This window comes from Schistocerca cancellata, chromosome 8 (genome assembly GCF_023864275.1).
Source record: "Schistocerca cancellata isolate TAMUIC-IGC-003103 chromosome 8, iqSchCanc2.1, whole genome shotgun sequence".
NCBI classification, from domain to species: Eukaryota; Metazoa; Arthropoda; class Insecta; order Orthoptera; family Acrididae; genus Schistocerca; species Schistocerca cancellata.
The window spans coordinates 495157478-495172425 of NC_064633.1; the positions used below are offsets into that span (position 1 = coordinate 495157478).

General features: G+C 41.5%; 1 protein-coding gene across 1 annotated transcript in view; it reads left to right on the top strand.

Moving 5' to 3' along the window:
- Positions 1-1090: 1090 nt before the first annotated feature.
- The window catches only part of LOC126094802 (uncharacterized), a 54505-nt gene continuing 40647 nt past the window's right edge, over positions 1091-14948 (top strand). The window contains exons 1-2 of the mRNA XM_049909370.1: positions 1091-1163; positions 13882-14106. Of these exons, the coding sequence (XP_049765327.1) occupies positions 14044-14106 (63 nt within the window). The 5' untranslated portion in view covers positions 1091-1163; positions 13882-14043. The remainder of the gene's footprint in view (positions 1164-13881; positions 14107-14948) is intronic.

The following is a 14948-nucleotide window of genomic DNA, read 5'->3' on the forward strand; positions in this document are numbered from 1 at the left end:
TAAATTTTTGTTCTGTCTGTGAACTGAAACCGAAAACTTTGTCTTTTACAATATTCTGTTCAGCTTTTAATCTACTACCAACATCCATTACAATAATTACAATAATTCAGCATACAATAATAATTACAATACTGTGCATTAAAATACTCAGTTCTTTAATAAACTCCAGGATAAGTCCTCATAAAATAAAATAAAGCTGTTATCAACCCAAAATTTGGTTTGAACATCACTTCAGTTCACTGTTCAATGATTTGTTGGCTGGCAAACCTTTGTTTTTTAACTAACTTATAAAGCTAGTTATAGAGAGAAATTCAGTTTAATGTGAACTCTTACACAAGCTGCAACATGACATTTTCCGTATTAATAATTCACTGTCAGAGGTGAAATATACCAATGAACCAAAATATAATGTTCATTTTTCACTGGGAGACTGAATGTTTTGTAGTGGCATTGTCGGCATTTGATATGATAAGGAAAGTGTATGAACAGGGTGGAGATGAGTGTAGAATTATTCTAGCAACAAAATTGCCACAAATGGGGAACCTACTGATTCAAGCAACTTTGACAAAGGCCAGATTGTTATGGCCTGGCATGTGGAAATGAGTGTATAGAAAACACAAAGCTGACTGACAGTTGATGTGCTACTGTCAAGAGAACATTTGGAAAGTAGCTGAAAGATGGTGAAATCATGAGTAGGAGACAAGACATTAGATGAAACTTCCTGTCAGACCTACACTTGAACTCGGGACCTCAAGCCTCAGTCTGGCACACAGTTGTAATCTGCCAGGAAGTTTCTTATCAGTGTACACTCTGCTGCAGAGTGAAAATTTCATTCAGAGTGTTGGATGTCCATAACTCATCACACAACATGGAGGTCGGAGGCTTGCCCAATCTCTAAAGTAAGATAGGCCACGATCTATGACAGATTTGATGAGAGAGTGCAATACTGGTTAAGGCAAACGTGTTTTGGCACACACTATTCAGCATACATTGTTGAACATGGGAGTCTTCAGCAGACTACTCCTACATGTTCCCATGTCAACCCATCGATACCATTACATTATGATTGCTGTAGATGTGGAATCACTACAGTGGAACCAGCCGGCGTGTCCGAGTGGTTCTAGGCGCTACAGTCTGGAACCGCGCAATCGCTACCGTCGCAGGTTCGAATCCTGCCTCGGGCATGGATGTTTGTGATGTCCTTAGGTTTGTTAGGTTTAAGTAGTTCTAAGTTATAGGGGACTGATGACCTCAGAAGTTAAGTCCCATAGTGCTCAGAGCCATTTGAACCACTACAGGGGATGGATGGAAATAAGCTTTTTGTTCTCAACCTTAAAATTGTTTTGAACATCACTGCTGTTCACTATGCAGTGTTCTATTGGGGGTTGTACATCTTCATATTTTTTAACTAACTTATGCTGCCAGTTATAGAGGGATATTAAGTTTAATACAGACTCTGAACCAAGCAGAAACTTGGCATTTTTTGTATTAAAATTAATCGCCAGGGGGAAATACACTGATGAGCTCCATAAATGTGTCCAGATATGTTGCCATATAGGTGAGAGGTTGCTCAAAATGTACACTGTGTCAAGGATGCAGTCTAGTGGGGATGGTATTATGCTGTGGGGGACATTGTCCTAGGCTTCCACGGATCTTGTGATAGTAATTGAAGACACCACAACAGCTGTGGACTATGTGAACATTATTGTGGGTCACCAGCATCCCTTCATACTTGATTTCTTCTGCTATGGTGATGGCAGCAAGATATCTGTCTGAGTCAAAAGGACAGAACTGTGCTACAGTGGTTTGAGTAGCATGATAGTGAACTCAGGAAGTCTTGACCAGAAAATTCACATGATATGATCTGCTGGAACTCATTTGGGATACTGTCAGGCATCAGATTCATGCCCACAAACCATTGGAGCGTAATTTACTAGAATTGTATGACCTGTGCATAGACATCTGGTACCACTTATATACAACCAGAAATCTACCAGGGCTTGTCAAATCAATGCTATGCAAAATTGCTGCTGTTTTGCATTAGGTGGACTAACAACGTATTATGCAGGTGGTCATAATGTTTTGGCTCATCAGCGTAAGTGATGAAAGAAATTACATGAACAAACAGAAATTTAACCCCAATTCTCTGAGTTTGTAGTCTTGTCCACAGAGTCATACAAAGCTTCATACATGATAATATGAACTATTCCCAAGTCGTAGTCCTAGTTCTTTATTTTATGTAAGTTTCAGTCTGAAAAATTGGTTTTGTAAAGACTGCTAAAAACAGAGAAAAAAATATTCTTCTGTAAGATGGAAAGGTGCTGAAGAAAAGAATTAGTTTGATCAGAGCAAACAATCAAAAGAGAGACAGAGGGAAATAGCAAGTTGAAGAGGGTGGGGGGTGAGGGGGCAGGGAAGTGGTGTGGAGGAGGGGAGAGAGGGGAGGGAAGGAGGGAGGGAGGGAGAGGGAGAGGGAGAGGGAGAGGGAGAGGGAGAGGGAGAGGGAGAGGGAGAGGGAGAGGGAGACGGAGAGGGAGACGGAGAGGGAGAGAGAGAGAGAGAATAAATAACAAAGTGCAACACACAGACTAAGAATATATTAGAATGCTACAGGGAAAGAGGCAGTTAATGATTACAGTGGTGACATTTATTTGAAGTGAAATAGAATAACAAGAAAATACCCAGGAGAAGGAAAGTTGTGTAATGAGCACAAAAAAGAGGTCAAGTAGGAAACACAGGTATGGGGAGGAGGGGATAAGGTCAAGTAGGAAACACAGGTATGGGGAGAAGGGAATAAGGAAATACTGAGAGCCAGATGGAAAGAAGGTGCTTTCAGTGGCAGTGACAAAATGTGGACAGCTTATTGTACCAGAGTGTCAGAGATTTGCCAGAATGTTCCTTCTAGAATGTTCAAAAAATCCAAAATATTATAGAATCTTCCAGAAGATTTGCAAATGTTAGAGACCGCTGAAGTAATCCACAATTAATGGCAGATACATTACTTACATGTTATAGGCATTTTTGGCAAAAGCTTCCAGGTATTCCAATATCAACTCCAGCAGATGAAATCAGTGCATGTTTGAAGAAATCATTTGTTTGGCCTCGAACGAGGAAAGTACAATTAAGATTAAATATGAGAGCTCCACCTTCCAATGATGAAGAAATGAAACATTCTTTCAAAAAATTCTTACAAATTACTGAAGGAACTCACCCAGTTGAGTGTAGTACTGGCCAAAATATGATTTGCATAATATTGTCAACAGCCCAAATGAATTAATGGATGAAATTTATCTGAACATCATTCAAAATTACTCAGATTGGTTATTTGAAAGATCCACTTTACCAGCATGCTCGGATGGCCAAAGTGGTTAAAACAACCACTTGCAGCATGCGGTGAATCCAGGTTTTAGTCCCACTCCAGCACAAATTTTCATTTGTTCTGATATATTCTACAGCTGATGCAGAACCACAATCACAATTTCTGAGTTCATTCTTAACTGAATGCGGCTGTAGATCATCAGTGCAGTGTCTCAGACACTGAACTACAGAAATGACATTCCTGATGGTATTAATTTGCTACTTCAGTTAAAAAAAACTTCAATTTCCAATAAGATGAGCATTTAGTATCACTATACAGGGTGTTACAAAAAGGTACGGCCAAACTTTCAGGAAACATTCCTCACACACAAATAAAAAAAGATGTTATGTGGATATGTGTCCGGAAACGCTTAATTTCCTTGTTAGAGCTCATTTTAGTTTTGTCAGTATGTACTGTACTTCCTCGATTCACCACCAGTTCGCCCAATTGAAGGAAGGTAATGTTGACTTCGGTGCTTGTGTTGACATGCGACTCATTGTTCTACAGTACTAGCATCAAGCACATCAGTACATAGCATCAGCAGGTTAGTGTTCATCAAGAATGTGGTTTTGCAGTCAGTGAAATGTTTACAAATGCGGAGTTGGCAGATGCCCATTTGATGTATGGATTAGCACGGGGCAATAGACGTGGCGTGGTACGTTAGTATTGAGACAGATTTCTAGAACAAAGGTGTCCTGACAGGAAGACAATCAAAGCAATTGATCGGTGTCTTAGGGAGCACGGAACATTCCAGCCTATGACTCGTGACTGGGGAAGACCTAGAATGACGAGGACACCTGCAATGGATGAGGCAATTCTTTGTGCGGTTGACAATAACCCTAATGCCAGCGTCAGAGAAGTTGCTGCTGTACAAGGTAACGTTGACCACGTCATTGTATGGAGAGTGCTATGGGAGAACCAGTTGTTTCCGTACCATGTACAGTGTGTGCAGGCACTATCAGCAGCTGATTGGCCTCCACAGGTACACTTCTGTAAATGGTTCATCCAACAATGTGTCAATCCTCATTTCAGTGCAAATGTTCTCTTTACGGATGAGGCTTCATTCCAACATGATCAAATTGTAAATTTTCACAATCAACATGTGTGGGCTGATGAGAATCCGCACACAATTGTGCAATCATGTCATCAACACAGATTTTCTGTGAACGTTTGGGCAGGAATTGTTTGTGATGTCTTGATTGGGCCCCATGTTCTTCCACATGTGCTCAATGGAGCATGTTATCATGATTTCATATGGGATACTCTACCTGTGCTGCTAGAACATGTGCCTTTACAAGTACGACACAACATGTGGTTCATGCACGATGGAGCTCCTACACATTTCAGTCGAAGTGTTCGTACGCTTCTCAACAACAGATTCAGTGACCCATGGATTGGTAGAGGCAGACCAATTCCATGGTCTCCACGCTCTCCTGACCTCAACCCTCTTGACTTTCATTTATAGGGGCATTTGAAAGCTCTTGTCTACGCAACCCCGGTACCAAATGTAGAGACTCTTTGTGCTCATATTGTGGACAGCTGTGATACAATATGCCATTCTCCAGGGCTGCATCAGCGCATCAGGGATTCCATGCGAGAGAGGGTGGATGCATGTATCCTCGCTAACGGAGGACATTTTGAACATTTCCTGTAACAAAGTGTTTGACGTCACACTGGTACATTCTGTTGCTGTGTGTTTCCATTCCATGATTAATGTGATTTGAAGAGAAGTAATAAAATGAGCTCGAACATGGAAAGTAAGCTTTTCCGGACACATGTCCACGTAACATATTTTCTTTCTTTGTGTGTGAGGAATGTTTCCTGAAAGTTTGGCCGTACCTCTTTGTAACACCCTGAAAATAAGGCATGTGTGTGTGTGTGTGTGTGTGTGTGTGTGTGTGTGTGCAGGGAGGGGGGGGGGAGCATGTGTGTGTGCACACACGCACACATTGTTAAAGGGTATATGTTGTTAGCAAAAATCTCTCATGTTCATTTGTTCAGAATCTTAAATCTCCTAAAGTTCTTCTTCAGTGCCTTGGCAATCAGATAAGCCTATGTTCTTATATACCTACTGGAGCACCAGACGGTATATAAATATGCTATTGGGAAAAAAAATTTGTACACCTGGAAGGACGATGTTGTTTTTGATCCAATGATGGCACATGTCACCTGGGGGATAGTGGATGTACTGGAAATGATTTCAATGTCATCCACTAACAGACAGCATAGTAGCATAGCTACTAGAGCACCATATGTGTCTGCTCTTTAATAGGGAATGCTCACAGCCAGAAGACACAGTAGGTGCACGTGTGTGAAGGATGCAGGCAACCATGCCACAGAGCCATCTTCATGGTTCCTTCAGAGTGAAATTGAAAGGGATCAAATTGTGGCTTTCTGAGTTGCAGGATGGTCCTTCTGGAGAAATGACACATAAGTTGGATGTGCGATGTCACTTGGTATCAGTGGTCATGTGAACGTTCTCACACCCATAGATGAGATTCTGGACACCCATGAAGCACAGACACCTGCAGGGATCATTGTATAGTAAGGGCAGCAGTGGCAGATTGTACAGCTCCCACAGCACAAATAAGAGGGCATATGGGCTCAGACATGTCATCATGAACCATTGCAAATTGGTTATTAGCAGTGGAACTACGGGCATGCACACCTCTAGCCTGTCTTCCATTCATGCCATGGCATCAACATGCATGGTTAGACTGGTGTCATCAGAGGATCATGTGGAAGATGGAATGGAACAACATGGTCTTCATCAATAAAAACAGAGCCTACCTGCAAGCAACTGAAGGTCATTTGCATGAACAACACAGGCATGGTGAGTGTTGTCACTTAGAGTGCATTTGTCCAAGACACACTGGTCTTATTCCAGGCCTTATGGTCTAGGGTGCGATAAGCTACAGCTCTCATACATTTTTGGTGTTTCTGGAGAGGATGCTAACCAGTGCTCGGTATGTGCAGAATGTTATTAGAACTGTTATTTTGTCGAGCTTGCAACTGGAAGGTGGTGAGTTGTTTCAACAGAATAATCTTGTCCACACACTGCCCTTGAAACTCAATACGCTCTGCGAGATGTGCAGCAACTTCCCTGGGCAGCATGATCTCTGGACTTAACTCCAATCAAACACAGGTGGGATATGATGGGATGAGAAGTGGCTCATACAACTTGTCAATCAACAACCCTTACAGAACTACATGAACAGGTCAAGCAGGTGTGGCAAAACATATCCCAGGACAGTAATCACTCTCTGTACGATTGACTGGTTGCCAGAGTCGGCACTTGCATTGCCACCCATGGAGGCTACACCGTGTACTAATATGGGTGTTGCAGCATGAGTTGACACATGGTACCTCAGAATGCTTGTGCTATTCAGCTGTAAATGTAATCATTTTATGTATTCCATATGCACTGTTGCAACAATAAATTTTGAGTGAACTGTAAACCTCTGAAAGGGAGCATTAAATTCTTTCTGGCTGTGTATATATATTATATACATAACATCTATATTTATATACCTTGAAGAACTCCAGTAGGCATGTAAAAACGTGTGTTTACTCAAATGAAATGTTGTGTCAAAATTTCAAAGGAATCAGTAAAGAAATTTTGGGTATTTCAGATTTTGAAAAAACAAACATGAGACTTTCACTAACAAAGTACCCCCTTTTACAAGGTGTGATCAGAAAATAATGAGAATTATTTAATTTATATATCTGATTTTCAGATCTTTTTTTCTTATTGGTACACATGTTCCTGATGTATGTTTGTGTTTTCAGCTGTTTTGAATATATAGTTTATTGTTGACAGTCAAAAAGGTTATACATATTTTCAAGTGCTTGGTGAGTGTTTACTTTTGAAAAAGATGGATCAAAGAATTTTCATTAAATTTTGTGTTAAAAATGGGATAAAGTGCAGCACTGCATTTGAAGTGCTCACTGTGGCCTCCGGCTGGCCGGTGTGGCCGTGCAGTTCTAGGCGCTTCAGTCTGGAACCGCGTGACCGCTACGGTCGCAGGTTCGAATCCTGCCTCGGGCATGGATGTGTGTGATGTCCTTAGGTTTGTTAGGTTTAAGTAGTTCTAAGTTCTAGGGGACTGATGACCACAGATGTTACGTCCCATAGCGCTCAAAGCCATTTGAACCATTTTTTTGTGGCCTCCGGTGAATCTACTATGAGTAAGACAAGAGTTTACAAATGGTGTAAACATTCCAAAGAGGTTTAAGAAGACACTGAAGATGATGACTGCCTTGGATGCCTTAGCACATCAATAACTGATGACAGTGTGGAAGAAGTAAAGAAAATGGTTCTAGAAAATTGCCAAATCACCATCAAAGAGGTTGCTGATGATGTCAGTGTATTGTTTTACTCAAACCAAGTAATTTTTTGGATGTTTTGGACATGAAACCTGAAGCAGCAAAGTTTGTTTTGAAATTGTTGAATTTTGACCAAAAACAACATCATCTTGGCATTGCTAAGGAATTGCTGAATGAAGTCGACAATGACTGAGAACTTTTACAGAATATTATGACAAGTGACAAAAGATGGTATTGAAACCAAGGCCCTCTCATCTCAATGGAAACTACCTGAAGAGCCAAGACTCAAAAAAGTTCAACAAGTTTGATCACAAGTGAAGGTTCTTCTCACTGTCTCCTTCGATTACAATGGGATAGCACATCAGGAATGCCAGTTCCAGAAGTGTTTCTAAGATTAAAAAAAGTGTTGGCACAAGTATGTTATATTTGACAGGGAAGGGGACAAAGTTGATGTTGAGGAATAAATAAAGATTCTTTAAGAAAAACAAAAATTCCTATTACTCTTTGCAGGCTGTAAGTTTTCTTTTAGTATATTTCACACAGATGCAGTTGGACATGGTAAGAGTTGCTGTGCATTGTTGCATGACTGCCTCCCTGCCTGGAATTGAGAGTTTGAATGAAAGAGGTGTGATTGTGCACAAGACCTTTCACATTTATAAGTTTGCTAATGAGGACTATGGGGAATCTACCTGTCAATCTGATGGTCCTCTGATGATTCCCATGAGGAACAGGAGTAAAGTTGGTCCAGCTGAATCTGTATCTTTCTGAATGAAGAGGCATGATACCAGTGAAGAACTTAGATTAATTGGAGATGTAACTGTGTATTATCATTATTAATAGAGATTTAGTTTTAAGAAAAAACAAAATATGATATAGCCTCATGGCCAAAGACAGAGGTCTTGTGTGTGTGAGTTGTGGTTATGTGAATGTGTGTGTGTTGTGTACTTTAGAAGAAGGCCTTTTGACTGAAAGCTCACTTGTTTAGCAGTCTTTTTGTTTGTGCCCATCTACAATTCATTTCTGCTATATGGTGAATAGCAGTCTATCCTTTTTGTAATGTTGTCGTAAATAAACATATTATATATATATATACTACTACAAAACTGAATTTACAATAAAAGGCTCAAGGTTAGGGAGAGGGGAAGAGGAGATGGACAGAGGGGTGACAGGAAGTGAATGTAAGAAGTGGAAAAGAGGAGATGGAAGAAGAGAAGAAGGTGGACATAGAAAGGGTGGAGAAGAAGGTTAAGAAGGTTAGGACATATATCCAGTTCCCATACATATTAGAAACGTGTACTTTCTCTTTTCTGTTTTTCCATTTAACCAGCCTGAATCACAGCAATGCGCATCTGACAACAGCTAGTAATTTGATAAATTGTTCCATTTGCATGAAGCTATGAAATTCAAACCATGGAAAGTTCCAGACAAAATACAACAATTTTACAAAAAAATGGTTCAAATGGCTCTGAGCACTATGGGACTTAACATCTATGGTCATCAGTCCCCTAGAACTTAGAACTACTTAAACCTAACTAACCTAAGGACAGCACACAACACCCAGCCATCACGAGGCAGAGAAAATCCCTGACCCACCGGGAATCGAACCCGGGAACCCGGGCGTGGGGAGCGAGAACGCTACCGCACGACAACGAGATGCGGGCAACAATTTTACAATAAGAATAGATCACTACTCGCCACACAGAGACAGTGTAGAGTCAAAGACAGGCACAATGAAGAAACTAGTTAACTTTTAAGATTTTGGACAAAAAGTTCTTCTTCAGAAATAAAACACACACACATTCACACAGGCATGACACACACACACACACTTGGCCAATGACTCCAGCAATTGTGGCCTGACTGGTCAGTGACTGTGTCTGATGTGAGCAATAATCTGGGGTGGGTTGTGGGGGTAAGGAAGAGGTATGGGGTTGGGAGGGGGAGAGATAGCAGCATCCAGTCATGCTGAATTGGTTAAAGGCATTCTCCCCTTCTCCAAGTCCTTAAAGTGGAAATACTTTTTACACCAACCCAACCAATCAGACTCACTCCAAAACCAACATTAAACCATGCCTGATTCAGGTCACTCCTCCATTCAACCATGATCCATTCCCAGTGCTCCCAAATCACCCACTGTTAACTTTTCAGAATCTCCTTACATTTAACCTTGTTTCACGATCATCCCTCAAATGCCTGAACATGGAAACCACCCATATATCTGCAGAAAGAACTGTAATTCACCACCTAAAAATCTTATCCCAACCTTATGATTCTACCTACTGACAAAGCTCCACTACTGTAGATATGGACTATAGGAATTACCTGGCAGAGGAATTCCACCAGCTGTCAGGTACATCCACTTACAAACCCTGCCATAGTGACCCCTTTCTGGAAATCCTGCAGGATCTCCAGTCGCTCCTCAAATCCCTAGACACATCCCAGAACCTCTCCCCTGAGCCTCTCTCACCTCTCATCCCCACCACTCCACACACTCTATCTTCTACATGCTTCCTAAAGTCTATAAACAAAACCATCCACGACATGCCATTGTAACCAGTTACTGTGCTCACACAGAGAGAATTTTCACTCTCACGTGCCAACACCTTCAGTCTGTTATGCATAGCCTACCCTCCAATATAAAAGACAGCAAGCGTTTCCTCCACTTTTTTACACAGTTCCTGTTCTTTTACCACCCAGCACTTTGTTCATCACAGTTGATGCCACCTCCATCTACACTAATATCCCTAGTGCCCTTGGCCTTGCCACTATTGAACAGTGCCTTCCCCAGTGCTCAATTGACTATAAACTTACAACTTCCTTCCTGGTTACCATGACCATCTATATCCTCATCAACAATTACTTCTCCTTTGAAAGCATCACCTACAAAAAAAAGTCCATGGTGCAACAACGGGCACACGCATGCCACCGTCCTATGCCAACCTATTCATAAGCCATCGCAAGGAATTCTTACTAATCACCCTCACATGGTTCAGATTCACTGCTGATACCTTTATGATCTGGACTTTGGGTAAGAGCATCCTATCCACATCCCTCCAGAACCTCAACACTTTCTGCCCCATTAGCTTCACCTGGTCCTCCTCAACAAGCCGCCTTCCTCAATGTTGATCCCCATCTCAAGAATGGCTACATCAGTACCTCCATTCACATCAAATCTACCAACCACCATCGGTACCTCCACTTCGACTGTTGCTACCCATTTCATACCAAGAAGTCACTTCTATACAAGCAGTCCTTCTCCAAATATGCCAGATGTTTCAAATATCTCTTCTCATACCCTGCATTGAGGAATTTCCTACCTACTATCCTTCCTCACCAACCCTTCCACAGTGGTATTGTGCCACCCACTTAACCTGTGCAGCATCCTTGTCCATCACTATTCCAACCCTGCTCCCAAACACTTGTCTTATGACTTCTATCTGTGCAATAGGCATGCTCCCACTAGCATCTATTCCAGTCTTGTCACAAGCATGCCTCATCTCATCAAAGGCAGGACTACTTGTGAAGGCAGCCATGTGATCTACAAACTAAGTTGCAACCAGTGTGCTGCTTTCAACATGGGCATGATGTCTAACAAGCTATCTGTCTGTGTGAATGGCCACTGTTTCTGAGATAAAGCTGGACCACACTATTGCTGAATTGCCCAACATGAAGAGGTTCATTTCAATGGCCTACACATCTGGATCCTTCATACTAACATCAGATTTTTCTGAATTGCACAGGGGGGAACTCTTCCTATGACATATCTATCCTTCTTTCCCATAACCTCCTGGTCTCAGCCTTCATTACTCTCTGCTCTCCACCTACCTGCCCCTTCCCTGCTCCCACTCCAGCACTACATATGCCTTCTATTCTGCCATCACACTTACTAATCTTTTTCCCTTCTCTATTCCTCTCCTCTCACCTCTCCCTTTTCTGCCCCAGCTTAGCCTTTTGACTCTACACCTGGCAGACCTATCCTGTGCCCCCCCCCTCCACACACACACACACACACACACACACACACACACACACACACACACACACACACACACACACACACGCGCGCGCGCGCGCGCGCGCACACACACACACACACACACACACACACACATTCTCTTGCAGGCATCATATTTTCATCCACCCCTACCCCACTAACCCCCTTCCCCCCAACTACCCATGCCTCCCCTCCTTACCCCCACCATCCACGCAAGATAGCTGCTCACATCAGATGCAGTAGCAGTCTGCTGCAGTCAGGGTGCTGTGGCCGGAGACAGTAGCCATGTATGTGTGAGCTGTGCTTATGTGAATGTGTGTGTTTTGTATTTCCAAAGAAGGACTTTTTGTCTGAAAGCTTAAATGTTTATCAATCTCTTCACTGTGCCTGTCTGCAACTCAACTGCTTTTCTATACAGTAAGTAGCAATATATCTTCTTCCTAATGTTGTTGTACACCAAGAAACTCTCTATATATTTGAATGATTGTAATAACATTGTGTCCATTGAAAGCTCACTGAAAATCAGTATTTAACATGAACCACAACTGCAGTACTATAGTATTATATAGATGACACGTGAGTCCAGCATGGCATTTTGTAAGTAATAATAACAAGGAACAGTAAACATGAAAATACAAGTAAAAATCATATATACAATTCATTTACTTAAAACTATCACAACTGGAATCAGTAGGGCATGTATAATGCTTGCTTCAGAAAGCCAAGAATTTATCATTATCGATTATTTTGTTGTATTTGCTGTGTTTAAAACATTGATCTCACTGCTGTTGAAGTGTTTTGTTCTGATAAAATACTTCAGGTGGTAGTCAGTTCTTTTTCACAGATAAAAAGAGACAAGTCGCTGTTATGAGACAAAAGTGAAAGAATAACCAACTTTGTGCTGCACTTGTGAGAGAAAATAAATCCCTGAAAGTTGACTCAAACTTGATTTAACAACATACTACACTCACTGACTTGCTGAATCTCTTATGCATAAGCTGCTTGTGTAGACTGTTGGACAGTAAAAACAAAATACAATACAATACTGAGGGAATGCATGAAGCTTGCAATAAGTATTTTGTCCCTTCTGTAGTGCTCCTACTATTTTTTGGTGCTACTGGATAATAGTACTGCTGCCACAAATGGGCTGCAGATACCACACTTGGCACAGAGTGGACCCAAAACATTGTTGCATCAGATGCAGCAATTCTACTAGTGAATTCCTACACAGCCGGCCATGGGCTGTCACTCACAGTACAGGCAACACAGCAGGAAGGCAAGCTGGCCACAGTAGAAGCAGGCTCACTGCCTTGTTTTGATGTATGTAGTTAGAAACAGTAAATCGGCAGAACAAATAAGTATCCAACCATTATAAATACCCATAATTTCAAACCAAAGTATTCACAGTCTGGAGGCACCTTATACAATGGGAGATTCACTTCAGGTGATGAGGCAATATGGTTTTGCAAGCTGTCACCATGAGACATGGACTCTAGCATTGACACGCCAACTACTGGGGCTGAGTCACTCCCAGAACCTTGTGCCTTCCAACTGGTGAGCCACCATGGGCTCACTTAAGCTGTAGCTGGACTACTGCCTTGGAGGACAGAAATTTGTATCCAAGGCTGTGAAGGTGCCCAACAATCTGTACTTATTCAGGCAAACTGTCATGGCACACCACCAGTCAAAGGGGCAGGCTCCACTGCTACATCCTGTCTTCCAGTACAAGAACCAATTGCAGAGTTATGCCGGGCTGGCAAAAGTGACACTGCAGGTGTCCCATGTTGGCACTCGTATTTTGCATTGACGATGACTTGACACTGGCCGGTCGCTGCCTCAGCAACTGCCAGCCTTACTGCCATCAACAAACACCCAGAAGGTGCGTAACCACTAGGGGTCGATGCTATGAGTGTGTATCTTGATTTGGATACGCTACCAATGGCCAACATGCCGACAATGACCCACTGCTGCAACGCAACCCTGCCGAAGTAATGGTGAATGGTTCCACTACACCCCCTTGCACACTTTTGCAGTCATATATTAATGATGAACAAGCATACTCTAAGACAAATGTAAGCCTTTTCTGCAGATTATTCATTCCCAAGTGCCCCATCATCCTTCACTGTAGTCATAATTATCAGAGTATTCAACTTGTAATTAGAGAATCTTGAACTTAAGATCCTTGTGTATTGTACCTTTGCAGACGAGGGGCAGGAGTGACCAGTTCTGGGTGGGGTCTGCCCTACTAGCAGCACCAGTTGTTAAGCCATCTACCTACACAGTATCTGTTCGTCTACCAAAAGCAAACTTTTTCCATCTTCTTGGAGATGGTAAGAGAATTTCTGGAAATGGCTCAGCTATAACAATGCAGAGCTTAAAAGCAGAAACTGTGGTCCTGCTAAGAGAGGGTCATGTGATACCTATGCAGGTAAACAACAAGTAAATTTCACAACATTTTGTGTGTTTGATTCCTTACTGAAGAAATACGCCAAAATGAGTAAACTGCTTTTAGTGTTGGATGGTGTGTGTTGTGTGTGCGTGTGGTATTTTTTTCCAGCTTTGTATGGCATGGAACTGAATTATTAATAATTTATTTATGTTTCTACATTTTTATGACTGCCTACTCTTTTTGTGTTTAAGTATACTAGAGTAGCTTCTCCTGTCTCTGACTGACTTCTTCTTATACAATGAATGCTAAAGCTATTTACCTTTCTTGTTAACATAAAGATTGCAAGTTATGGTTGCAAGTCAAACAGGGTCAAGTGTCAGCAGTATCTACCTATCTGCCCACAGTATCCCATAAGCCATGTCAACTTCTCCATTTCTAATTGCTCCAGTGGAACATTTAACCATGATCTTTCCTTCTTGAGCATACACTCTTGACCTTAACTCTGCATATATATTTGTATATTTCTGTTCTGCTAAGAAATTATACCTGCCCTTCTTACTATTTGATATTTACAAATGTCTTTGAGGGGATGTTTTTGAAATTTAGATTTCTTAAAACGTTTTTTAACACTTTTCTGAGCATTTTAAAAGTGTGAATACAACATTTGTTTTACATAGTTTCAACCACAGCAGAATTTCTATTGTACCACATCTCATATATACACCCTAAATAACTGTTTGTCCAGATGCAAATTACTAAAGGTTTCAAGCAAATGTTCTTTAGCTGTCGGGGGGACATCAATCAGTATGATTTCCTTTGTTGTAGCTTTGTTTTTTACAAAGGTATGAACAGCAGTATGACTTTTTTAAATGGCACCCTAT